The 27,265-nt window shown below is 39.7% G+C and overlaps 5 protein-coding genes and 1 long non-coding RNA gene across 6 annotated transcripts; 4 read left to right on the plus strand and 2 right to left on the minus strand.

Annotated features, from left to right (window-relative positions):
• The first annotated feature begins 1,467 nt into the window (after nucleotides 1–1,467).
• LOC118216919 (hemoglobin cathodic subunit beta-like) lies at nucleotides 1,468–2,952 on the plus strand. The gene is made up of 3 exons (XM_035398547.1): nucleotides 1,468–1,595; nucleotides 1,926–2,148; nucleotides 2,762–2,952. Exons 1-3 carry the CDS (start codon nucleotides 1,504–1,506, stop codon nucleotides 2,891–2,893), a joined length of 447 nt encoding a protein of 148 aa, XP_035254438.1. The 5' UTR covers nucleotides 1,468–1,503; the 3' UTR covers nucleotides 2,894–2,952.
• A 7,098-nt stretch (nucleotides 2,953–10,050) lies between these two features.
• Nucleotides 10,051–14,046, plus strand: LOC118217097 (aquaporin-8-like). Its single transcript, XM_035398896.1, has 4 exons — nucleotides 10,051–10,224; nucleotides 11,497–11,711; nucleotides 12,210–12,344; nucleotides 13,892–14,046. The coding sequence occupies exons 1-4, from the start codon at nucleotides 10,051–10,053 to the stop codon at nucleotides 13,932–13,934; spliced, it is 567 nt and encodes a 188-aa protein (XP_035254787.1). The 3' UTR covers nucleotides 13,935–14,046.
• A 5,556-nt stretch (nucleotides 14,047–19,602) lies between these two features.
• Nucleotides 19,603–20,592, minus strand: LOC118216922 (hemoglobin anodic subunit alpha). The gene is made up of 3 exons (XM_035398551.1): nucleotides 20,425–20,592; nucleotides 19,978–20,185; nucleotides 19,603–19,818 (listed from the first exon to the last, which is right to left on the minus strand). The coding sequence occupies exons 1-3, from the start codon at nucleotides 20,517–20,519 to the stop codon at nucleotides 19,690–19,692; spliced, it is 432 nt and encodes a 143-aa protein (XP_035254442.1). The 5' UTR covers nucleotides 20,520–20,592; the 3' UTR covers nucleotides 19,603–19,689.
• A 2,070-nt stretch (nucleotides 20,593–22,662) lies between these two features.
• Nucleotides 22,663–23,812, plus strand: ba1l (ba1 globin, like). Its single transcript, XM_035398546.1, has 3 exons — nucleotides 22,663–22,856; nucleotides 23,013–23,235; nucleotides 23,601–23,812. The coding sequence occupies exons 1-3, from the start codon at nucleotides 22,765–22,767 to the stop codon at nucleotides 23,730–23,732; spliced, it is 447 nt and encodes a 148-aa protein (XP_035254437.1). The 5' UTR covers nucleotides 22,663–22,764; the 3' UTR covers nucleotides 23,733–23,812.
• Nucleotides 23,813–24,632: 820 nt separating this feature from the next.
• On the plus strand, nucleotides 24,633–25,477 carry LOC118216926. The gene is made up of 2 exons (XR_004763103.1): nucleotides 24,633–24,898; nucleotides 25,302–25,477. It is a non-coding gene; the product is annotated as an uncharacterized LOC118216926 (long non-coding RNA).
• Nucleotides 25,478–25,904: 427 nt separating this feature from the next.
• Nucleotides 25,905–27,183, minus strand: LOC118216923 (hemoglobin cathodic subunit alpha). Its single transcript, XM_035398552.1, has 3 exons — nucleotides 27,014–27,183; nucleotides 26,330–26,537; nucleotides 25,905–26,122 (listed from the first exon to the last, which is right to left on the minus strand). Exons 1-3 carry the CDS (start codon nucleotides 27,106–27,108, stop codon nucleotides 25,994–25,996), a joined length of 432 nt encoding a protein of 143 aa, XP_035254443.1. The 5' UTR covers nucleotides 27,109–27,183; the 3' UTR covers nucleotides 25,905–25,993.
• Nucleotides 27,184–27,265: the final 82 nt, after the last annotated feature.

The following is a 27,265-nucleotide window of genomic DNA, read 5'->3' on the forward strand; positions in this document are numbered from 1 at the left end:
GATACTCGCGTTAACTTTACAGTAGGCTACACATGCACATTGTAAGTAATATTCGACTAATTTCATAGTGAACGTTAAATACAGCTAAGAAGGGAGGGTTGTTCATGAAATAACAGTGAATATTATGTAAAGACTATAACATGTTATTTCTAGGTAAATATCAATTTGTGAAAAAAAAATAGAACTTAAAGCAACAGAAAAAACCCAAAATAAGTTATAGTGTTTCATTTATATTTGTATATGTCTGCGTGTTTCAATTGTACCATTATAACTGAGGCTGTACCTCTTAATAATAAGGTTTTCTGAGTTTCTTTATATGACTTTTGTTTGTGTATGGGTTTTTGCACAAGCACTATCTACTACTGAAGCTCCCTTTATCCATGTCTCATGCTCAAAGTATGATAACATTATCTAATAAAAATGGAACAGGATCTCATGGGTGGACTGTGTCACACAAAGATAAGAAATTTGCTTCAAACTTGATAATGTTCATGAAAACTCTTAAAAGCACCCCCACCCACAACCCTTCACCCCACCTCATAAACATAGACTTAGAAATAATACAGCCCTGCACTGAATAAAATATGAATTTTTGTTTATAATATGAATAAAATGTTTGATCCCATAAAACTCAAATTAAATGTTACATGATCACAGGTTCAGATATGTAAATAGGACATTTTAGTGACCATCCTGGGACACACTGCTAATCTGGAGTGCCTTCAGTGTGTTGAGCAAAACTTCAAATAATATGAATCTAATGTCTGTGCTGAGCATTTACAGCCAATACAATAATTTATCAAATCAAAGCTGAGATGCATTCTGGCAAACTGACAGGCAGTGCAGTTCAAGCTCAAGTTTATGTGTATTTATTTACTTCTGCAGCTCTGTTCTTATTTTGCATTCAACCTGCTCCCATCAAAATTATAAGTAAAGACTAAAATGTGAATATATGGATAATATTGTAAATTATTATATAAAGGGAAAGTAATAAGACAACACACTAAAAGGTTAAAAGAGTACTAAAAGAGTAAAATGTGAATACACTGTGGAATACCATAAAAATTCTATTTAAAAGGAAAGTAAAAAGACAACATGGTAAAATGCGCATTTCTTTACTGAGAATAAATAAGGAATTCACTTGTGGCCTGTTCTCAAAGATTCCACAACAGGCATACATGATAGCACAAAATGTATTATGAGTGAATGATTACTCTAACGATTGGAATGTCGATTTAAGTACATTTTATGTTCTGTTTTGTTTTTTAATTCGTGCTTGGTCTTGAATGTTAAATTGTATTCTCCGCGGGACGTTTCCTATTATGGAATTTAATCTAGAACGAATCCAGTCGATGTACGCTACGTCACGCCATTTGGAAAGAATTAACCAATCAGATCAATTGTCCCATTCCGGGGGCGGAGGGAATTTACCACGATAAAAGGGCTCAGACAGTGCAGATCAGATTCAGTTTTCAGCTTGTTGCAGAAGCGGGAGAAGCAAACATGGTCGAATGGTCATCCAGCGAGCGCAGTACTATAAATTCCCTCTGGGGAAAAATTAATGTCGCTGAAATCGGACCCCAGGCTTTGGCGAGGTAGGACTGTAAAGTCTAATATAAAAAAAATAAATAAAGAAAGAATTCTATTTATTATACAATATTAATTATATATGTAGTATGCACAAAAGTTTTTTTAAACATAATAATACGTGTTACGATGTGTTTTATATATATAATTTGTTTAAAAATTTTTGGCATACTACCAGCCTACTAGCCAACGTACCTGCTCTACGATACTAACCTTTGACTAATAATTATGTCACTACTAATAACTAGTATAACACATTGATGTCAACCTGTATTATTATTATTATTATTATTATCCTGTCTCTTCATCAGTGCCTTATCTGTTGTTTGAAATTGTAGAGTTTTGATCGTGTACCCCTGGACTCAGCGTTATTTTGGGAAGTTCGGGGACCTCTCCAATGCTGCGGCCATCCAGGGTAATGCCAAGGTAGCGGCTCACGGAGAGGTCGTTCTGGGCGCCCTGGAGAAAGCTGTGAAAAACATGGACGACATCAAGGGAACATACTCCAAGCTGAGCCACCTGCACTCCGAGAAACTGAACGTCGACCCCGATAACTTCAGGGTAAGTCGACCGGTGTGCGGTACTGCGACCCACCGGGGCTCAGACAAATCTGTGCAGCATCCACAGCGAAAGGAAAATCGCATCTGGCACAGGGAAATTATACGTATTCCCATTCCCTAAGATAACGAAAGGACGTGATCCAAACGTTCTCATGCGTGACAGCGGCCACGGAATGGATAACTCGGAGCTGCTACTGTATTTTGTCGCACAGACACCGTTTGTTGCATAATTGGGTCAACTGTATACAAGTAGATGCGAACGACTATGTACTTGTTGTACTCTGCACAGTTCCAAGTACACACCAGTTCCTGGGTTCAGTTTAACTGCAATGCACCCTGTCCGTAATACAATTAGCGTGCTCTCACAAAGTATTATATTGCACATTACTATAAGGCAGGCTGTAACTCAAGGCTTTGTGGTAGTAATACATAGAAATCTGACGCGTGTGTGAATTACTTATGCATTCAATTAAAAATACGTTCGACACACTGAATGTATACATTGAATCTGGGCCCTGCCGTGTGTCTGCTTGTGATCTGCAAGCATTAGACTAAGGGTTTAAGAGTTTCAACGCTTTCTGAGTTTTCTAATCTATCTACATTTTCATCCACAGCTGTTCGGTGACTGCCTCACCATTGTTTTGGCTGCCAAGCTTGGCGGTGCAGGATTCTGCCCGGAAATCCAAGCCGTGTGGCAGAAATTCGTGGCTGTCGTGGTCAGCGCCCTTACAAAGCAGTACTTCTAAAAGCAACATCCTATCACTGAATGCTTGAATACAATAAATAAAACAAATTTCAAAAGACATTTCCCTGGCTGCTTTGTTTTCTTAGTTTCTCTCTTTCTTTGTCTTAATTTGCATATAAATGAAATGTGCTGGCCCTTCACAAGAGGCAATGAAATTGTCAATCCACCACCAAGGCCCAACCCACCTAGTCCCACTCCCCAAAATATCAAATGATTTCATAGCCTTGTTTTATTGGTGCTTTGTTTGCCTCTGTAAAGCATGTTTGTTGCAGATATGGAAGAATGCTCATATGCCTTTATATTAAATAATTATTAGAACATTTCTGACTATGCCGGTAGCCTCCAATTAATTGAGAATTCATAAACTTCTCTCAATAATAGCTTCAATAATTGAAAGGGGTGCTGTTCCCACAATATACAATGTCCTATTTGGGACAAAAACATATTTTTTCTTAATTCTGCTCTTTACTTCACAATTTTAGATTTGCAATCATACAATTCCCATGTAGTTGGAGTGCAGAATCTCAGTTTGAATTTGAGTGTTTTTATGCATTTTGGATTTGAATTGAAAAAATGAAAATTAGGTTGAAGTGCAGACTGTCATCTTTAATTTAAGGGTATTCCTAAGGGAAAAAATATTACGCTCTAAGTATACCTTTAGGAGATAACTAACTACTAATTTTGTCTGAAAGTTGTGCTTTTGTCCAACTTTTGTCCACATCTCTGTAGATAGACCAGTGCCTATTGTTTTTGCACCACTGAACTCTCAAATGTGCATTCGTCTTTGTAATGAGAGGTTTATGCAGTGCAACCGTACTATCATGTTCCTCTCTATGTAGTTGCGGACAAACTGTTCTTGCTGAAAGTCTGATCACGTCCTGCATTGACATTCTTAGTCACCTGTGGAAGAGTTGCTCTTCTGTTTTTACTTACATATCGCACTAATGCACGAACATCGTGGTCATCGAATGTGCGCTGTCGACCGTAATCTCCATCCCCCTTTAGTCACTGTTTCTATTGCCACTCTTTCCAGGCTGACATATTTCAGCAACTTTTTTTCTCTTCTCATTTGGAATATATTTGATTGTGATATGGTGTGCTTGCAGTGGTGGTGACTATTTCATTCTGATGACACGGTTCCATGTAAGTGAGGTTTAGATTCAACATGGCTGGCTGCACTCAAGCCTGGCTGTGTTCAATCAGCTGATTAATCAATTTACCAAATTATACATTTAATTAGGTTAATTGGTTGCTTGAGTAATTAAAGGGGCAATTACTTTTTCACATAGGTGTTATGGATGTTTGATAACTTTTTTCATTAAATAAATGAAATAATTATTCAAAAATGTGTTTTGTGTTAACTTAGCGTCCCTTTGTCAAATACAAAAATGTGTCTAAAGATGTGAAACCATTTAGTGTGAATATGCAATAATCAAGGAAATCATGAAGGGGAAAAAAACGTTTTCTCGGCATCTGTGTATCCTGGGGTATGACTGGAAAAAGAAATCTGGTTTTGTCCAGTATCAGAAGTACATACAATAACTACAGAATAAAGAAAATACAAAACAATATTTGGGATTTCTTTGTTGTTTTTTTTGAACAAATATGTCCTGTAAGTTCACTGAGTGAGAATTGGATCAGGGAATTTGGTACAGATGTGCTCTTTATTTTAAGCTTTGAACCATGTCTGTACTGCATATAGTTTTGGAGATAATGGGGTTTATTTTAGACTGGAGGAGAATCGTACAAAAAGTCTTGGGTTTTAAATGAGTTTTAAGGGGTTAAAGTTGACTTTCAGCAAGTATACTAGTAGTATGGTATCTATGGATGAACTATATAGTGCACTAAAATACCAACTGAAGTATATGAAATTTAGTATCATTATTTGAAATGCAGCTGCGTGGCATGGTGGTGCAGTGGATACCATCCTGGCACCCCTCTGCATCGGCCTTACTGTGGTGGCCAATATCCTGGCTGGGTACAGCTTTTAAAAATCAGTGTTAAGTTCTCAATGTCCGTATGGGTGGTTATTAATGTTCTATGGTGCCTTGTAATAAAGTTGCAATGTTAGGCAAATGTCACAATTTGAAAACCTTTCTAAAAGCATGTAAAAGGCTTGTTTAGGAATATCGTGTGGGCTAAATTTAGTGAAACACTTTCACTGAGAAATTTCTGCAAAGATCTCCTGAGGTGCCTTAAAGCATTTTATGTATTTAGCCAAGGAGTACCCAGAAAACGCTCGTTGACCAATCAGTGCACTGTATTACGTGAATCTTTTTATTTTCACCAACAGAAAGTCGAGCTTCAATAATCAGTATAGCGAGGGTATTTTTTACGTGAATTAAACGGGAGCTAAACGTCTTTTTGTTTTGCGTTTTCAGAGGCGCGGTGTCCGGCGCCTGCATGAACCCAGCCCGCAGTTGTGGCGAACGTCTGGGGCTACCACTGGATCTACTGGGTGGGCCCTATGGCGGGGGCTCTGTCACGGTCGGTTTCGTAAGGTAGAGTCCAAACTCCCCTTAAACCAAGATTACCATAGTGCTGTTCTGTCAACTACAGCCTACCCTTCCCTATCGCAAGGAGACCATTATGAGCCATTATATTGCCATTACATGGGAAATGTTTAGCTTCAGTCCCATCTGTGCCAAAGCTTCCCTTATTCAAGAAGAATCGAACTTGTGAGTTGTCTGGCCCTACATTTTGAACAATTACGCTGACCCTGATACGCACCGACATAATCTTTTATGATAGCCTATTCCACGTCTGCATGTTTCAAGAATAACCCTTTCAGAAATAACAAAATATTACGCTAGGCTCCATTTTGAAGCATATGGTCCAGCACCCTGTTGCACTCGGTGCCCCCATGGTTGAAAAAGCATCGCTAAAACTCCCTCTAGAGTGGCGAAAACGAGAGGAAGTGCCCTATTGGCTGCCCTTCACATGGGAAAAAAATGATTGAGTGCCCTCTAGCGTGCCCCTTCATGCAATAAATTGTGATGATGTGCCCTCTAGAGTAAGAAAATTCGATAACGTGTCTTAATGAGTGCCCTTCTAGTGGAGAAAACGTGCCTTACAGTGCCCTGTAAGGTGCCCTTACAATGGTCTAAACTTGACGTTCCCTATGGGTGCCCTTCCAATGGAAAGGGGCGCCGTTATGAAGTGCCCTCTATGCCGCCCCTACATGACAGTGTCCCAAAGGGTGCCCTTTCCAGTAGAGAAAATGGGATGCAGTGCTGTATAGGGTACTCCTACATGCGTGAGAATGTGGGGAAGTTTCCTAATGGATGCCCCTCCAGTGGAGAAAATGTAATGTGGTGTCATATAGGTGCCCTTAAAATGGGATAAACTTGAGGTTCCCTACAGATGCCTTTCTGATGAAAAAAACTCATGAAGTGCCCTCTTATATGCCCTTCCAAGTGAGAAAACACGATGCACCATAGCTTTTTGGGCGCTGGTGGGGCCCCATGTCATGCAGTAGGTGCCCTTTTTATTTTTTCGCCCCTGCCCTTCAAACAGCTTGAGTCCGCCACTGGTCCAGCAATAAAATAATTATTTTAGTGACTTCAAAGCTGGTGTTTGAAATCAGATCTTAAACGCGTCTGATTATTGTTGTTTAATTCCACATCCCTCATTGCATCTTTCTGTTTTTCCCGTTTTCTTTTTGATGTTCACAGACTCCTGTTGGGTGACCGGGCGATACGCGTGCTTCTGAAGTAACAGGCTTAAGTTGCAACAGTAAGCCTCGAGGAAGATCGTTCCAATATCCACGTGAAGGAATAAACCCTCCTAAAACGGCTCGGTTCTATTTCAAGCCATTAAGGGATTATTCATGCCAACTACAGTAGCTGGTAGCTACTGTAATTTTTTAGCCACGATTCACTTATTCACCTTTCACTGCAGGAATATACTGTAGGCTATAGTAAATATATATATATATATATATATATATATATATATATATATATATATATATATATATATACTGTGCACTTAGGGCACGTAAATAGCCTGCCTATTTAAAAAGGAAACATCAAATAGCCATACGTGTCTGAACACACTACATAGGACTACGCTGTAAAAATATCCTCCGCCCCCGTAAAAAAAAAAACGGCAGCAGTGCTGCCACTGAAAATCAATTTACTGAAGGGAAAATACTTCAACATCCGGTTATTTAGCTGCTATTTAACTGTTATCATAAATCTTATTTTATGGGATTTATATATGCAACAAATATAAATGTATACTATGCAATATTCCAGCGATTGTTTTCTTTTTAACAGTAGGCTAACCATTATAGGCTACCGTTTTGTTATGGAGGAAGCTCATATTGCCAATAGACATATATTATATACTATGTATAAAATTAGAAACCAAAATAAATAGGTAATGTTTCAATAGACATACAATGTCAGAAACGCTTTATATGTGCGATATTGCCAGACATTGATACATTACCAGTTTCATGAATTGTTAATTTATTAGCCAGTTTTTATTTTTTTTATTTTTTTGGCGTTTTTTTAAATTATTATTATTTTTTAAATACTTATTATACCTCGGGTTTCTCGTCTGTGTCAGTTTTAAGATGGCTCTGGAGGGGCTAAATATTTTCATTCGGTAATCGCAGATGAGACATGCTAATTGTAAATGAATTGTTCGCCGATTGCTCACAATTTATGCAGTCTGCCGGGCACCAGAAAAGAAAAGATGCTGCAAGATTCCAGTACAAAGTGGCCTTCGTCAGGATGGTGGACGAATGCCGCTTGTGCTGAAACGCGATTATGTTTTTCATTGCTGTTCGACTGTATGCATACGCCAAACTAATAAAGGCTTTTTAATGACCAAAACTGTTTCCTCCACCACGTGTGCCATGAAGCCTTTATTATTATTATTATTATTATTATTATTATTATTATTATTATTATTATTATTATTACTTTTTATTGCTTTCTCTAAATCTGTAAGATAAAGTAGCCTACATTTTGTCAGATAGGCGGAGTGGAAAAATAAACCTTTCATCCACTATGCACTAAATATATAAATATATAACTAGGAACAAGCTAAGACAAGCACGCACCCGCGCGCACACACACACACACACAGGGTGTTTCCTATGTGCTGGGCTCGTGATCAACGGGTTTTGAGCATGCTGCAAAGAAAATAGCTGAGTCCTTAAGTACGGTGTGTTCACGTTCATCGGTCAAGGATTTTCGAATAAAACGCAGCTTATGAGGTTTTCAGAATGTTAGTGAGACAGATATTTCGACATTGTACTGTGCACAATTTAAGGGCATCATCTGCGTTCAAATCTGTTATAACAATCTCATTATGATATAGGCTGTTTATAATGTTGAGTTACTATGATAGTCCATTTGCGATATCTACCACTTTCGAACGGTAAAAAGTAGGCTGAGGCACTCTCTAGAGGGGCATGCGCGCGTGAAAAACAGTGGCATGGAAAATAACCACTTACGAATCCTCATGAACTAGTGTGTGTGTGTGTTTGTGCATGGGCGCGCGTGCTTATATCGACTACATTTGTTCATAATTGTTCTAAACATGTTTTTATTTTGCCTGTTTTCATACATCTAACATGTTTGTGTTAATGTTAAATTCATCAGTATTTCTAGTGCAGCCCTTGACATTAGTTTATTTCCCTTCCATTGTAAAATGTACATTTTGCTTTGATCTGTTGTGTCAAGACTTTCAAAACTGATTTTTAAAAACAAACAAAACCCAGGGTTAATCTCTTCTGTGGAGCTTTTTCCAACAGGGGAGCTGCCTGGGTCAGAATTGTAAATTAGGTCAAGTGCTGAAACTGTGATTGGAGATCAGGAAACGAGTCTTCCCCTTTTACGACGGGGCGAAGGCACAATTCTGGTTTATGCTATCCACAGATCTGTCAAAGTTCATGCGATTAGCCGGTATATATTGGAACCGGCTTTGGGATCTGGAGCAAATCCCACATCGTACCGCCGGGCACAGGCTTGCGGACAAACAGCGTAACGTTAGAGGAAAAATCAGCGCTTTGCAGCATGGAGACACACGGACACACAGGTCCCTGCCCGCATCTCCGCTTGCCTGAGGGACATACAGAGCTGGATGGACAATCACCACCTGAAGCTCAACCCGGGAAAGACGGAGCTAATCTTTATTCCTGCTCTATCCTCTCCCCTCCTCGACTTTTCCATTTCCCTAGGGGACACCTTAGTGACATCATCACCCTGTGCCAAGAATCTCGGAGTGGTGATGGGCAACAGGCTGTCCCTCTCCAAGAGCATCGCAGCAGTAAGCCGGGCATGCAGATTTTTCCTGTATAACATCCGCAGAATCCGCCCCTTTCTCACCACCTACTCAACCCAGCTCCTGGTCCAAGCAATGGTTCTATCCCGCCTGGACTACTGCAACTCTCTTCTGGCTGGACTACCGGCATCTGCCACCAGACCCCTGCAACTCATTCAGAATGCTGCGGCTCGTCTGGTCTTCAACCTCCCCAGACACTCCCACGTCACTCCCCTGCTCACTACCCTCCACTGGCTGCCTGTTATTGCTCGCATCAAATTTAAAACATTGGTCCTAGCATACCAGGCAGTCAAGGGATCAGCCCCAGCATACCTCCACAAGATATTCAAACCCTACATGCCAGCCAGATCCCTCCGTTCTGCTACCTCAGGACGCCTAGCACCTCCCCCTCTTCGCACCTGCACTTCCAGAACACGTCTCCTGTCTGTTCTGGCCCCACGATGGTGGAATGACCTCCCTGAGAAGGTCAGAACAGCTGAGACACTGACCCATTTCAAACGACGACTGAAGACTCACCTCTTCAGGCTGCACCTCTCCCCATCCCTCCCTACCCCCCTGTAAATGACTGTAAGCTTAGGGTTGTAACTAGGCAGCTGTTTCATAGGTGACTTAGGTGCATTAACTGTCTTAACTACTGCTTGTATTTTTTCCATAGATTGCGTTGTTGCCGTCCTCGTTGTGTTAGTGTTAATCAGTTTAACCTTCAGGGTCCAAGTTGAACTATGCGGTTGTTCCCTGCACTTGGACCGGCACTTCTCTCTAGGGGTTTCGTCATACTTGTTCCTGGTTATGGTTTATACACTTTGTTGTACGTCGCTCTGGATAAGAGCGTCTGCCAAATGCCTGTAATGTAATGTAATGGAGACGACACTGTTGCCGAAATCCAAAAAGTGTGTGGGACCTCCGAGCAAGTTCGAGCGCCTGGTCCAGCCCTGCATAGCTGAGATGGTGGGTACTGCGTTCTTCGTGTTCATCGGCTGCAAGTCAGTCATCGAGAACACTGAGGCGACGGGAAGGTTTCAGCCGGCGCTGGTGCACGGTCTTGCGGTTGCGGTCATGGTGGCATGCATGACAGAGATCAGATGAATTCCCGGTAAACTTTTAAACTGTGATTTTCCAGAAACATTGACCTTTTAAGTACGTTTAATTTCTAGTAGTTTGTGGGGTTTGTGTTTGTTTGTGTATGGTCACAACAGGTTCAGCAATGGAAAAGAAATTCATTTTTATCCCTTGTAGAGCAGTCATGAGTGTTAATTTCAAGAACCGTTTATTTTTCTGACACCTACACTCCAATGGACATCTTGCACAGGGACACTTCGACACGCCCAGGGTGGGGGATCGAACCGGCAACCTTCCGACTGCTAGACAACTGCTCTTACCTCCTGAGCTATGTCGCCCCTTATTTAACTATATTTTTTGTCATCCAAGAAACCTGTAATGTCATAAAAATATACATTTTTCTGCTGGGTCTCAGGAGAATATCTCTGACGAACAAAAATTGATGTAAGTTCATTATAATGCATGATTATATATTATTTTATGTCATATAGAACTTATGAGAGTATTATGAATGCTTTATTAGACCTTCTTCAAGTGAAGTGTTTCCAAAATAATTGTTACTGTTTACAGGGAGTTTGAAGCAGTGTAATGGAAACTGTCTGCACATGAAGTGTCAGGCTAAAATCCAGTTCCACTGTGCCCTTGAGCAAAGTCCTTGCTATTTGAAAGCACATCCAGGGGGAGCTGTTTGTGTACTTTTTATATCATTCCAAGTATTTTGGAACACTAAGCATTTTGGAATGTAGTGGGTATTTTTACATATCTTGAGCATTTTAGGATTTTGGGAGACATTTGGAATGTTGTGAGCATTTTGTAAAGCTATGAACATTTTGGCAGCTTTCTTGTTTTGCATAGGTCACTGGTAAGCATTTGCAACCTTTTGCAGAACCCTTCCTTGGCTGTGCTGTGTTTCTATGGTTACGTCCACATGGTGGCGCTGTTTAGCTAGATGTACGAGGTGTCTCTACAGTGGCTGCTGCGGTCTGGAAACTAATTCAGATTTCAAATATTCCAAAGGCTTCCACAGTGCTCTGCATTCACAGCCACTGCACTGGTTTTAACAGGGAAAAAACGCTACCATCCAGAAGGGTGTTGTGTAGAGTTTCCGACAGTTTAAGATAAATGTCTGTTCAAGGGCATAATGTCTCAAATGGCCGCCACCTACAGAATGCACAGGAGAGGTCAGCCCTCTTCAGCCTTTTTACCTGTCTTCTGTCCCTGTACTGAAACCATGTTTTTTCCCAGGTGTTGACGACAAGGGAGAAATACGCCCAGGCCACTGGCGCGGCCTTCACCGTCCTCCAATCAGAGGATCATCTGGGGGCAGCCATCTTTGGAGAGGCCGCCATGACCTGCCTGGTCACTTTGGTGGTATTGATGGGTGCAGTCAACCGCAAGAGCAAGAGCCCCCTTGTGCCCTTCCTGGTGGGCGGAGCCATCGTCATCTGCGTCCTGGCTGGGTATGTTCAGTGGGAGAGGGGGCGGATCTTCCTGAGGGAGTGGTTTCCACAACAAGCTTGTGAACTTTAGCAAGACACTTGGTTTATGTCTGATTTCTCCTGAGGGTTTTAAAAGTTCAAACTTTTTTTTGACTTTTCTGATGGGTTTTTTTTTTTAAATCTAAGTGAAGCATTAGTAATCTCTCTAGTGGCCAAATTATATTCACAGAAGATAAAAAAAAGTCAACTTCCACAGAAAAGTGTGTGTTCGTGTATATTTATAGGATGTATGTATGTAAATGTAGAGTGAAGTAAACCTCCTGATAGTGCTTCCAGTTTTTTGAACTTTAAGAATATTTGTTTTGCCAGATAATGGACACACATATCTTTTTAAAAAATTTAAACTGTCTTAGTTGTCTTGTTTGGTTGACTTGGCAGCTTTGACAGGTTATGTAGTTGGTTAAATCAGCAGGTTGATGAACTGACTGTGGTCTGAAAGCACTGTGTGTGTCGTTGCAGGGGCGACGTGTCCGGGACGTGTTTGAACCCCGCCCGAGCTCTGGGGCCGGCGGTGATCACGAACTACTGGGCGCACCACTGGGTGTACTGGGCGGGGCCCACAGGGGGCAGTCTCGTAGCTGCTGCTGTAGTGAGGTGAGTGGGCGGGCGGTGCACAGGAGTAAAGGTCTAACATGCACCCTGTCAAATTTGGCTGTTTCAACAGAGTTTTTCTCTAACCTGCACTTCACTACGCAGGTCAGCAAAGAGCTCTGGTCTCTTTTGCTGTGATAAACTGACAAATCATTGCAAGCAGGGAATTCCAAGGGATCATGCTGATGACGGGGGGAGTCAGGTTTAATGGGTGGAGCTCTAATGACCTGTCATTGAATTGTTTGTAGCTATCAAATGTGTGTGGTCTCAACTGCAAAAAATGATTGGTCCAAATCAGTGAGTAGAAAATTGTGACTTTTTTGTTGACCCATAAAGACCAAATGGACTTCAAGGAACACAAGGAGAAATTTTGATATGTTACCACTTAGGTTGCTAATTTCTGTACCATTATGTCATAAATATGTCACATTGGACTTTATATTTAGTGTGAGTAACATAGAGAATTAATACTTTTTGCTAAAAATCTAAACAGAAGTACATTTTCCATATTCTATTGTTTATTTTAACTTAATCAATGTTTATGAAGTCTGCTGAAAACAACATTGTTACAAAACCTTACAAAGCTCTCTTAGCCAGCTGGAAAATTCATGCTGTAAGTTGATCAGCAAAACCTTGCTGGTGAGCCTAGCCAATCAATATGGTCTTGCTCGTTAAGCTGGTCATCCAGCAAGCTGGTCAACCAGCATGGTATTGCTCGTTAAGCTGGTTAACCACATTGGTTATACCGGTTAAGCTGAATGACAAAGATTTAATTAACTCTATTCTGTTCTATAAATATAGTATATTGTATTATTGTTTATTTATTTTTCTCATTAAATATTTATATTGTCATGGTAACATGAAATAGTGTGCAGCACAATGGTATGCTGGATGGCGTTTGTGCCTCACAGCAAGAAGGTCCTTGGATGGGATCTTGGATAGGACCTTTGTGTCTGTGGGTCTTTTCCATGTACTTTGGTTTTCTCCAAAGTCCTAAGACAAAGTGGTTAGGCTAATTGGAGAGGCTGAAATGCCCAGTCAGTTTTTTGGTACAGGCTGTTTTTGCGGCTGACTAATTGTTTGCATCTTTCTCTGTAGTTCTGTTTGTCAAGCCTTCTGCAGACAGTAGTCACTGATACATCCACCATGCCTGCCTTCTAAAGACTGATTCTGATCTATCAGACAGGTTTTTATTTATTATGGAGAGAATTCTTCAGTCATAAACTGTAATGTTCTACCTTAGCCTACCGGGCCCTTTGTGATTATTGAGCTCACCAGTGAGTGCTCTCTTTGTTCTCAATGATGTTCGAAACGGTTGATTTTGGTAAGCCTAGGGTTTGGCCTGTGTCTCTCACTGATTGTCCTGTATTTTTCAGCCTCAGAATGGCTTCTTTGACTGTCACTGGCACAACTTTGGTTCTTATGTTGACAAACGGCAATAACAGACACCAAAGGCATACATACATACACCCAATGCTGACAGTTTTTTGTGTTACTGCAGTCAAAATTAGTTGGCATAATCTCTTGTTTTTTTGCCCCCCTTTTTTCAGACTTTTGCTTGGAGATGAAAAGACCCGTGTTATCCTGAAATGACAGGGTAGCTTGACGGAATCAATTGCCTTTGGATTTCTTTTCTTGTGAAAATGTACATACGTAGCCAGATGAACATTTTAAAAGTAAACGGAACGGTTCTGAAACAGAGGTGTGTGTGTGTGTGTGTGTGTGTGAGCGCATGCGTGCATACGTTTGTGCGTGCATTTGTGCGCGTGTGTGTGTGTGTGTGCATTTGCATGCGTGCGTTTGCTCGTGCGTGCACGTGTGTGTGTGTGTGTGTGTGTTTGCCCAGGCGTTATCTTGTCAATGTTCTCACTTTGAAAATTTTCTGATAGTGAAAACGGAAATAAACAGCTGAGTGGAAACAGTTCTAAAATGTGTCTCCTTTCAGAAGGGTTCGTTTCAGACCCTTTCAGTCTCTGTACCTGTCTGTGACTGTCTGTACTATTTCATGTTCGTCCTTAAATACACTTATTTCGATCATTTATCTCCTGGTTCCAAACCAGCTTAGGTTTGACTTGTATTACTTACACATAGACATTGATAAGCAGTGAAACAGCAAGTCTATCCCCATGTAGCATGCCTTTAATTATTAGTTGCCTAATTTTAGAAAACATCCGTGGACATAAATATGTATGTATTTATAGCTGAGAGCTTAAATTTTAATTAGCTACTGGTTATAATATTCTAATATGAATTTTGCCAGTGTAATATGGGTAAGAGTGAAAAGTGTACCCATCAGCCCCGGTCTCCTTTATATATAGCTACGTATTAGTTAGGCGATAGCGTAGAAACAACAATATTTTGACAAGACAAGCATATTTTTTAAAATAGGTACTTTCAACAGCAATACTCTGTATATGTACGGCATTCAACGATCATTTTATCGATCATCATAAAGTATCTGTAGGCCTGGCATAAAGGAGAGGTCTGGTTGGTGCGCAGAGTCTGATGATCTTTTCAACATATAATGAGTTGTCCCTTTGGTTGATCAATGGGCTAGCACCAAGGTTCTGAATTTGATACCAGCTGATATGCAGCCTGTGGAGGGAAATGAGAAGGTGAGTGAGCCTGGTGACGTCATAGTTCAGATGAGAAGCACAGTAACAGACGTTCTGGGTGAGCCAGCAGAGGTACCAGGGAGAAGGGAGTTAAAGCTGTCCAGATAGGAGATGACTAGTGCCTGGACTGAGAGGTGGGTAGAGTCAGTGGTGAGGAAGGGGCCGGTTCTCTGGATGTTGCAGAGGAAGAATCCACACGTCCAACACGTTGCTGTGATGTTCTATGATAGGGACAGTTTGTTGTCCAGTACCACTTAAGGCTTCAACATGCCTTTGTGGACACACACACGCCATCCGCTACAATCCAGCATAAGTCATTGTGGACGCAGGAGCTCACATGATAGCACACCATCAGTGTAGCAATGATAGAACAGGCCATGGGAGGGTGGAACCAAGAGGCTTAGTGTATAAATGGAAGAGGAGGGGACTAAGGACTGAATCATGGGAGACACCTGTTGAAAGGTTCTCAAAAAAGCTGCCTGGATTGAGGTATTATTCAGGCACGAAGGTAGGAAGCAAACCAGCCAATAGCCGTGCTGCAGGTAGTCAGGATGACAGCAGCATGTGACATCGAAGTGGATTAAAATAGAGTAGAGAGAAGCAGCCTTAGCACAGTGGAGCATGGCACAAACTTATTTGAGTGGACAGCTCTGAAGCCAGGCTTGTGAGGAATGTGATTGACAGTCCAGTGCCATTACAAAGCGGGTGAGGTACCACCCTTCCAAGTGACACACAGTGACTAAATTGTCCCTGATTGGTCCACAAAATATTAAAATATCATGCAATTGACAAATCAACAAATCAGCACATGGGGAGAGCTTAAATGAAGAAAAAACACCTATTGCAACTATAGGTTCTTGTGGGGAAAAAATGATTGACTTTGTATTTTGACCATATTAGTACCATTGACTTACAGTGAAACAGGTGGCAGAAAATCTATGCTGCAGCCAACTGCACTGGTGCTAGAGAGCAAAGACCAGGAAGTGAATCTCAGAAATGAAGCTCAGACTTGACTGCTTTTTGAGATGCAGAATGATCCACAAGAAAGCACTGAATTCACACTGGTTTTGGTCATTGTGATGTATTAATTTAGCCAGCAACTAAACCTTTGTGTACCCTACTACTGAATAATGGCTAATGCTAAGTGGGGTTTAATTTAGTTAACTCTTTGGTGGGAGGCCAACTGGGGAAACTGAGAAGTATCTGTAAGTGGTGATGGTTGGTCGTAGGAGGCGCTATTACTTCTGGACCAATTAAACCTACAGGACAAAACCTATACAGTACAGTGATGGAAAGTCACTGGAATGTGCTTTAGGAGATGCCATCTTGCAGGTAAGGTCTTAACTCAATGTTCATTTAAGATTTCATGGAACTCACAAAGAGTAGAGGGGTTCCTCCGTGTCCTGTCAAAATATGTACCACGACTAGCGTAACCAGAACATCCCCCTGTTTAACTGCCTGAATTTGTATATTCACTCGTTGGTAACTTTATTAGTCTTATTCTTATTATGTCAGGACACAGCTGCCTGCTTGCATGCTTGTTGATGTTATATGTCAAGAACGGGCAGTAGATGGCAATGTTTCTCTTTTTTATGTTCAGCACTGGCCTGCAGCAGACGTTATTTTCTCGATTGAACACCCGTGAGTTACAGGCGTGTAATAAATTGAAATCAATCTTCTTCGTTTGTGAAAATCCGCTGCAGTCCTTATTCCCAATTCTAATTAAAAAAACAACAACAAGTGCTCTTTGAAGACGGAAGAAAAGAACAGAAGAGAGAAGAGATGATATTCGTGCGTATCTGGCGGTCTTCTCAACCGTCATTTTCCAAGTGAAAATTCCGCATACACCGTTGTTGTGTTTGCAGGAAAACAAACTAATCAGTCTAATGTGTTTGCCATGAATTGATTCACTGGTCCACTGAAGCATTGTGGAATAAAAACGTCGCTGTTTAAACAGCTTTGGAGTTACGTGAAGTGCATCTTCTTGCTGTCTGTCATCAAATGTTTTAAAAAATGGCAGGACATCAGATGCTCCATACTGATACATACTGTATATAAAATTACTAGTATGACACATGCATATCTGAAACTAAAACCATCTCTCAACAAGACCAGTCTAAAATTGAATCAGAGCAATCAAAACCATACGCTGCATCTGAAATGTTATTATTATTATTGTTATTGTTGTTTATTCGGTACTCTATACGTGCGTGGACACCTATCCCTTTTAGCCTGCTTATCGGCCTATCTGATTCAGCACTGGACAGCTCCCTATACAAGCGTTCAGTGGTGCAAATGGCCAGGGTAGAAGCTGACTGACCGCCGATCAGAGAGAGGTAGCCCACTAAAACTGGCGTAACAGATTGTAAAGCCCGTAGCTTTAGATTGTAAAGATCTTTTGCTATCAGCAATTTTTCTTTGTGATCAAATAACGAGAACAGTTGTAGGCCCAGATCCAGTAAGAACTGGATCTCTGACTGCGGGTAATTTGTGCTCCTGTCTGCGGACTGAGACACAATAATATTGTAGCGATTTCCGCAAGAGACAAGCCAGGCGGGTCGCACTCCAGAGCCGCTGCGCTCATTTATCGACGTCAAAAGAAAGCAGTGCAAGCGCAAGATAAAACACACTGGTTGTATGCTCATTTTATACCCAACTTGCGGCCCAGAATGCAAATCTGATACACAACAGTGCACCGAATCTTACTGGCTATTTCTCAGTCCAATTCTGGACTAGCTACATTAACACACGGAAGTTATTTGTGAATATTAAACTAGTTTAATGTTCACAAATAATAGCAGCCGCCGTTACAACATAAATAACCTTGTTGAATTCCTGTTGTATTCGGAGCGCTGTATGTAAACACTAAACTAAAATACTGTATATCAACTTATATAAACACATGTTTTAAATAGATATTTTCATATTTGTAAAACATTTTGTTTTATATTGTACCCTTCATAATTATTTTAAAATACAGCATTCAATAAATAATTTAAACTGTATATATAAGTTCAACTGAATTGACCAACATGAACTTTTCTCAAATTATACATTTATTTAATTTAATTAAAATTATACATTTAATTATATTACTGCCCAAAATATTTTGGTTACACACGGTATTTTTGAAATTGAGTGTCTTTAAATAGGTTAGTGGTATTAAATAATGTGAATATTTTACACTGTAATGTAAGCGTTAGGTAATAGTTTTTGTGATGCATGCAACAGTGATGGTCAGTGGAGGATGCGCTAAAAACAAAAACCAAAAACAGACCAAAATACACAGAATCTTCGTCCATATCGTCAGCCAACGAAACATAACATAACAAAAACGAAACAACTGGCGTATGTTTATTACATACACAACGGGACGCCGTCGCTGATCCACCGCTATGATCACTTGCTATGGTCACTAGTTATTCATACTTCCTAGTCCCGGACAGATGGAAACAGAAACGGTAACCGTTCCCACGAGTCCTGAGCAGCGCGGAACGGCACGGAGCGGCCCTGGTAACGGTTCGGCCCTGTGGTGGAAAAGTGCCTAATGAGAATGTAGGGGAGCAGCAGTCCTTACAATCTCATTGGTCAGACCCGCAACCTACTGTCATTGGTATATGTGTTTTGGCAGTTTTTTTTTGCATTTAAAATCGGACAGAAAAGGAGATTGAAGTTTGAGCAAGATGTCCACGAGCGTGCGGGATGAATTTGAATGAGCGCGGATTATCTCCTAGTGAGAGAACAGCAAATTTGTGCGCGAGCAGGGTAAATTTGTGGGCCTACGTAAATTTTTGCATGAGAGAGAGAAATTTGCTGAAGAAATTGTGCTCTCGCATTTACACTGCGGCGGGTTTCCTAGAAGCCTCTACGCTAAGAGCCGCTATAAATGGTTCTTACAATCGTTCTTAAAATAACGTGGATTTCACAGACACATTCGCAACATAATTCTATACAAATCCGAATGCCTGTGTGTCAGGGGGCTTTTTGCACAATATTGTGGTTTGGCCCTTCTGTCTCACACACAGACACAAACACATGTGAACAGGCACACAAGCTCCACAGACTTGATCCACTCAGACACAGCCTTGCAGACACACACAAACACACAGAGAGAAACAGAGAGAAGAGGAGAGAAAGGGAGAAAGATAAAAGGAGAGAAACATGGCATTTATACTGATGAACTGCTTAAAAATCTCAATAAAACTCTATTTTTTATTAGCCTATTGTGGCCTTTGTATTATACCTTTAATATTTCACATATTGATCATATTTATTTGTATTCCATTGAATATTTATGTTTTCTGGTTCTTATTGGAATTAAATGTTGATAATTGTTTCTATTGGTTGCTTCATTCTGTCGCATTTTAACATTGTGCCAACCAACCCCGTGTTGCTGTGCAGTGCACAGCATGACTTTAATTATTAGTCGCCTAATTTTAGAAAACATCCGTGGACATAAATATGTATGTATTTATAGCTGAGAGCTTAAATTTTAATTAGCTACTGGTTATAATATTCTAATATGAATTTTGCCAGTGTAATATGGGTAAGAGTGAAAAGTGAGCCCATCAGCCCCGGTCTCCTTTATATATGGCTACGTATTAGTTAGGCGATAGCGTAGAAACAACAAGACCCAAACACCAGTGTAATATTGAGCCATTTTTATTCATTGACTGGTTCTTTTGTTCAGGAAATACGACATCCAGAGCTGTGAACACGCCCGAAACGTGCTTTTAGCGGTATCTCTCGGAAAGAGCAAGAGTGAAGTTCTGGAAGAATTTGTCAACGGACAGGTGCACCTCGGGTGTGAAATCATTGGGGAAGGTCATGCAAATGACCACCATGATGTTGTGGCCCAGGATCTGAAAGAAAATGCAAATTGAAAAGAAAAACAAAAAAATCATGAATGCGTACATAAACAAGTTAATGAACAACGGCATCAGGATAATATGAGAAAATCATTGTGATCTTGCGATAACAGTGAAAAATACTATAAAACAAGAATTAGATATAATTCCCACCTTGAAGTTGGCAGGGTCCACGCGCAGTTTGAAGGCGTGCAGATCGCTGAGGCTGCCCAAAACAGTGGTCATATTTTCAATCCTATTAACGACGTCGCCGATGGTTGCCAAGATGAGGGCACCGTGCTTCTTGACCTCGGGAGAGTTGGGGGAAGTGTCCTTCCAGTGGGCGAAGTAGGCTTTGGTCTGGGGGAAGACCCTCAGCATTCTGACAGAATTGTAATAAAAGATTGCTTCAATCAATTTATAACGAGCACAAAGTAGTCTGTTACCTTGCATAAAGTTAACCAAACTACCATTCCAAACGTGATCACAATTCGTTATTATAGCCTTAAAGAATTCAATTTCCTTATATAAAAAATTGAATAATTGACTGAAGTTGGGAGAGCATCGTACGTATATCGATGAGCTCCAAACTCGGAATTAATTGTTCTGAAACTGTGTTACCTGCCCAGCGCTTCACCGCCGATTTCATCAGCCTTCGGGGCTATTTTGTTCCAGAAGCCCTTCACAACGGCCATATCCTTCGCGCTAAGACTCATGGCTGCGTTCTGATAGTCTTTCTACCTGTGCGAGAAATAGAAGGCTAACTTATCCTGGATGGGCTGTCCTCGGGCTTTTTATTGAATTGTAGGAGGTACACCCAGATACAACATCTAAGCTCCGCTTCGTTCGATTGGTCAAGAATGTTGTTACGTAAAAACATTTGGAGGTGTGCCGAGGCGTTTCTATCACTTTCAAGATTAGGCAATATGGTATACCTAGTTTATATAATACATTTATTACAAAGTAAAACTACGCGAATCTTTTTAATAATTAGGCTAATTGTTGTTTTCGTGTAATAATAGATATAATGTAGACTATCGATTCTTATGACTAGGCTATCTGACTGATATGGCTCGTTTTCTTAAATGGTGTATACATTTATTTTTAAAAGCAGGAAAATTATTTCGAGGATTCGCAGCACATTCGCCTACTAGTATTGGTATTCCCCTAGTGTGTTAACCTACATCGTGTCTGGTCAAGAATAATGGGATAATATTAGGTGATAATTTGAAATTCAAACTTTAGAATTTAGGATGAACTGCAACCTAAAATTTAACGTGACACGTCTGCTTTGTGTAGCTATTGGCATTCATGCGTAGGCTACTGGATATTCTTTTTAGGATTGACACGTTTGAAATGTCCTTTGCAGGAGTGCTCGATTGCAGAATTGTTCTTGTTACTTTGCATTTTCAATCTGGTGCCATATAACCTATTTCTGCAAAAGAATAGCCCACCGATTTTGTTGTGAGGCCACAATTTATTAAATCAATTCCACTGTTTTATGTAAGTGATGAAATAGTTATTTGTGCTTTATTTAAAAGGCCGGACATTAAATTCATAGCCTAAATGTGAAAGTGAAACTCCAAGAAAAAGCTAAATTCAGGAAGATCATGCGATAACAATATTAGCTAATCCCTTTATCTGCAAGTGATACATTGAATGTTTTTTTTCTATAGATTCCAATAAAAAATCATGTAGGCCTATAATTGTAATAATGATATGTCTTATGCATTAACAGGGCGTTGCCGTAAAAGAGCATGCTAAATAAATAAATTAAAAGGAAATCAACAACAACAACAATAATAATAATCATAACAATAATAATAATAATAATAATAAGAAGAAGAACAATTTTACCGTTCTAAGATCCGGCAATTCGTTTTTGTTCCCTTTCGGGGAAATGAGTCTCTTGTCATAATTTCAATAATCATATAGATTAGCCTATTCTACAATGCTGCCACCTACGCTGTGTTGTCCAGGACACTCATATTATGTCAAAAAATTAAAATAATAATTTTTTTTTTTAAATAATAGGTCTGCTTAAAATACTTGTATTATTATTATTATTATTATTGTTATGGTTATTATTATTATTATTAATAATAATAATAATAATAATAATAGTAATAATAATAATAATAATAATAACTGTGTTCAATAATAATTATGGCTATCAATGTAATAATCCTAATTTCCAATGTAAATCATTTACAGTATGAAATCAATATGAAAAATGGGTTTAGAGAAGTAGGTCTGCACTTTTCATGAATTTATATTTAGGTTCAACAATGGAATGCAAATTTGTGCTATTTCCTTTTTCTCGTTTCACTCTGCATTAAATAGCTATTCCTTAACTGACAGGTCTGTAATCATTAAAGAAATTGCTTGGCACTGAGGACGCTCAATGGGTGGAACTGGTCTGACTATATAGATAAACTTTTAATGTATGATACTGTTTTTTTTCTCCCATAATTTAGGCATGCATCCAGCTACCCTTTGCGTATAATCAAATACATCGTTAAAACAGTTGTATTCTAGCTAATGACTGGGAATTCTGCCTATTTACAATTTAAAATTAACATTCTTACAATTAGATTTTTAAAATATGTAACTTTCTTTAATGTGGTGCAGTTGAATATGCTCCTAAAGTATTGTACTGGCTGCTTATGAAATTCGTAACTGAAATCAAATTAAAATTCCAAATTCTTGCAATTCTGTGTGAATATCTTGAGGACCACACCCTTCCAAGGTGACGTTTTTGGCGCAGCGCCGATCTAGGCCAAATTAAAGACCTCGTCTGGAGACTGAATACATCCAATCATTTTCGTGTTTTCATTGAGGGCGGAGAGCCGAGGATCTATAAAACGTTAGACCAGGACCCCGATTACCGTGGGATTCATTTAGCAGAAGTACGCTACAAGTGCAAGAACTCAACAAAAACCCTTTAAAAAAACCGCAAACATGGTCGAGTGGACAGAAGATGAGCGTACTGCCATTCTCTCCCTCTGGAAAAAGATCAACATTGAGGAAATTGGCCCCCAGGCAATGCGCAGGTACCATATTCTCATTAATAAACAGTCCGTTATTTGTTTTTATATCTTGATGATTATACGTGGCCTGTATGTATGTATATACAGGTCGCAGAAGGCCATGTGGATGTTTTACATTTTTGACTGTGTGTTTGTCTGTCTGTCTTTGTGCAACTCCAGGCTCCTGATAGTATGCCCGTGGACCCAGAGGCATTTCGCCAACTTTGGAAACCTGTCCACGGCGGCTGCGATCATGAACAATGACAAGGTGGCCAAACACGGCACGACCGTCATGGGCGGGCTGGACAGAGCCATTCAAAACATGGATGACATCAAGAACGCCTACCGCCAACTCAGCGTGATGCACTCCGAGAAACTGCACGTGGATCCCGATAACTTCAGGGTGAGTTTAAAAAAACAAATAAAAAAACAACGACTCATAATTAAAACACACAAACGCGCAAGCACACGACACACACACATACGCATGCATGCACGCACACACACGCACACACACAGCTTTTAAAGTACAAAATTACCTACACAAATTTTATCCTGCTTTATATGTAATTCCTGATTTATATTAAAGAATTTGTACGTTCGACCATTATGTTCCACCTAATTTCAGATAAGCCAAATATTTTTCGTTCTATCTATGTATTTAAAGTTACTTATTCTTAAGGGTGATCTTGCCCCTCATTCCCCTACATGTGTTATATCTGAATACTTTATTTACTCGGACTCATTCTGTTTAATTTTCTCCCGTAGCTTCTCGCTGAACACATCACCCTGTGCATGGCAGCCAAGTTTGGTCCCACTGAGTTCACTGCTGACGTGCAAGAGGCGTGGCAAAAGTTCCTGATGGCTGTCACTTCCGCCCTTGCCAGACAGTACCACTGAACTCCACCCTCTACTGGTACCCAGAGAAACGCCTCACTAGGCTGAAAAAAACCCAATAAATAAATTACCAGTAAAAACAACTGTTGTCATGTCTCTTCCTTAAAGCAAATTTATTCACGTTTTAATCTATAGGGCACCCCCGTTGCAGGTTACATGGGATCAGTTTAAATATTTGTTCATTACAAGGTATTCTGTTAAGGATGAGCCACCTAGCAGTTCTCCTGCTTGGATGGACCTGTTTGTTGAAACTGCTTGAAGTGTCTGTTTGTGCCTCTGACTCATGTCTGTGCAAAATTACACAACCAAACGTTACGGATTTGAAGACGAGTAAACAATTATCTGTAACTTTATAAACCCGTTAAAATGTTTGAAAATCAGGGGTGATTTTCCCGAAACATGTCGTAGTAATAAAGCCTTAAAAGTGTCTCTTCAAGCCAATTTTCTCATTATATGAGTGTTTCCCAACACATGTAACTATTCAAATAGTAGGCCTACGTGAAATGTCCATTATTTCCGCGACATCCTGAGACTTGTCGTTTTATTCCAAGGAGTGTTTTGTGTGCGTCACGTTAAATCCCTTTGTGGCCTACTTGTAGAGGACAAACCAATTAGCCTAATACAATTATTTTAATTTAAACGGTATATTTAAAAAAGTGCCATTTGTTAGCACACGCTTCGTAATGTCATTTTGATTCCATATTGCAAACACACCTGAATAATTAATTTAAGTGTAAGCTACCTTAAGGTAACTCAAAGTAATTCTTGAGTTACGGCACCTTTTGGGAAACACATGTGAAATGTTCACGAGTTGTCTTAAAATTGTGCGTGAAGTAGGCCTATGTCATGCATTTTCAAGATTGGCAAACTCACCATTGAACGTGTTTCAAACGTTTTTGGCACCAGGCTCAGACTGAAACGGTTAAACATCATTGCTTGTTAATACATTTGTGAATACTACTGGTGTACAATGCCTCTATATACCTGAGCACACTTGTCGTCTAGGTATTAAATGTGTCATATGTTTGGTTTTACGGTGTAGCTTTTGGACTGCAGTGTGAGATGCTGGCAATATAACGTTTCAGAGAAGTGTGAATGCTTGACTACACTCTACTGCATCGAAGGAAATGTCAGCGTGAGCACTGCTGTAATTGGGAATTCTGAATCGGGTAGGAAATGGGTGAAGCATAAAATAAATAATGCTATCATAAAATTATGTTTTTATAATGAAAATGTATATATTAGGTAAATGTGTTATTATATTATTGTGAACATTCAGTATTTCTTTGAAATTTTTTCTAAATGTTTCATACACTTAACTAATTGGCGTATGTCCCATTTTTAAAATGCATAAAACATTTAGCAAAATGTACAGAACATCTTTTAATTATTTTACATTTTGCTAAACAATTCAAACAAATATTTTATTTGTTGCGTGTATAAAACTTTTAGCTAAAAGTGCAAAGCATTTCTGTACATTTAGCAAAATGTTTTATGTATTTAGCTTAATGTTTCGTGCGCTGCTTTTGAGCTACTTAACAATTGTGTATGGTTTTTGTCAAATTCACCCAGGTTCAACTTTTAGTAAAAGCGGAATGACACTTTTGAGAGATGTATTTCATAACCGGTGACTAAACTAGCGTAAGTTTGGTTTTTGTTTTGTGTTTCTGTTTGCTGTTTGTCATCTGTATTTGCTTTATGTCCTTTTGCCTATATGGTGTCTTTGAATATAATAAGATGAAAAATAATAGAGAACATGACTTATGATTTTCATGCCTTCATTATAATGGATTTTAAAAATAGAAATCACATCTTTATCACAAATAAATAACACTTTCATTGTTAGATGTGATCTAACAGAGGTGAATGACAACAATTAACCATATATGTTATTTATATTGTTTGAGACAAAGATCATATATATTGAGTATTTTTGCAAAAAAATATTTATGAATTGCTCTAATATTTCAGTGATGTCCTGGGTATAGATTTGCCAGGATAACAGTTTCTCAGGTGCTAATAACTGAAGAACTGAGAACACAAGGGTTAAAGTGCATTTGCTTGCTATAGGTCATGAACCCCAAATGCCCCTACACCAGGTTGCTCATCAGAAACTTCTGTAAACATTTAAAATATCCTTCATTGCAAATGAAAAAACTGGGTGGGACACATTGCTTCTGGAAAGAACTTTTATTTTTGTTCGTTTCTTTGAATTGAGTTTGCTTGGCAGACGGCATTTAACAAAGCTGCCAGTGGATGACATCTTATCGGTATTTGTCTGACAGAGCTGCACCCAGAGCTGCAAGGAATTTATCCATTGCCACATGCACCTCAGCGGTGAAATCAACCGGGAAGTTGACCGCGCAAGCCACCAGGATGTTGTGGGACAACGTCTAAAATGATAAAAGCAGTAAAATGAGAAAGGTAAAAAAAATAATTGAGGAATTACATGATCACACCACAAATGTCTTACTCCAGACATGTATGGTCAAGAAGATTGATGATTTTCCATTATTATGACAGGGAAGGGGGGCATTCCCCGAACTTTTTACATGTGCTTATATATAACAGTGAATCATTGCATAGTTAATTTGCCTCACCTTGAAGTTGCCAGGGTCGATGCGCATTTTGAAAGCATGCAGGTCACTGAGTGCACTTAGTGCACCGACAAGGTCATTCATTTTGCCGACAGCATCGCCAACAGCTGCCATGATGACCTTGCCATGTTTCTTGACAGAGGGAGAGCCAGGTCCAAGGTCAGGCCAGTGAGAAAAGTATACTTTCGTAGCAGGGAAGACTACGATCATTCTGGCAAGAGATGAGAACAATAGTCAATTTTACTTCATGTAAGCAATAAGAGTTCTGCATACTTTATAAAGCAACAGCTCTTAGCGACTTAACATGAACATTAAATTTATTTGACAGACGCTTTGATCCAAAGCAACCTACAATGAGTACATCGAAGGACTTCCTTTGTACTTGGCAATCATTCATCATGAGAGAGTATATGCCTGCATGCTGTGGTTCAGCACCCAGGTCAATATATGTCTCGCAGCCCTTCTTCACAAACATGTCCATAAATATATTTTATAAATATATAATACATTAAAATCAACAGGCTAAGTCTGTGCGATATGAATACTGAAACTGAGAAATATTGCGTCTTCCATGATTGTCACAAGCACTAAACACCCACACTCATTTTCTGTCATAATTTAATATGGATTTGGCCACATTCACGATCATATCTGAAATGAAATGGTGAACATTTTTAATCGGTCTACCTTGACAGAGCCTCGGCTCCGAGGTCATCAGCCTTGCTCGAGATCTTCTGCCAGAATCCTGTTATCAGGCTCTTGTCCTTTGCGGTCAGACTCATTTTTAGCTGCTTTGTAACACTTGTCCTCTTAGAACGACTGAGAAGAGAACCAGTATAGTCGTTTCCAAAACAGCCGTTTATATATTGAGCAGTCTGAGTGGACACACCCACAAAATTAATTAACCACGCCTCTAGAATTTATGCCATGCTGGCCCTT

Source organism: Anguilla anguilla, chromosome 17 (genome assembly GCF_013347855.1).
Source record: "Anguilla anguilla isolate fAngAng1 chromosome 17, fAngAng1.pri, whole genome shotgun sequence".
In the NCBI taxonomy this organism is placed as follows: domain Eukaryota; kingdom Metazoa; phylum Chordata; class Actinopteri; order Anguilliformes; family Anguillidae; genus Anguilla; species Anguilla anguilla.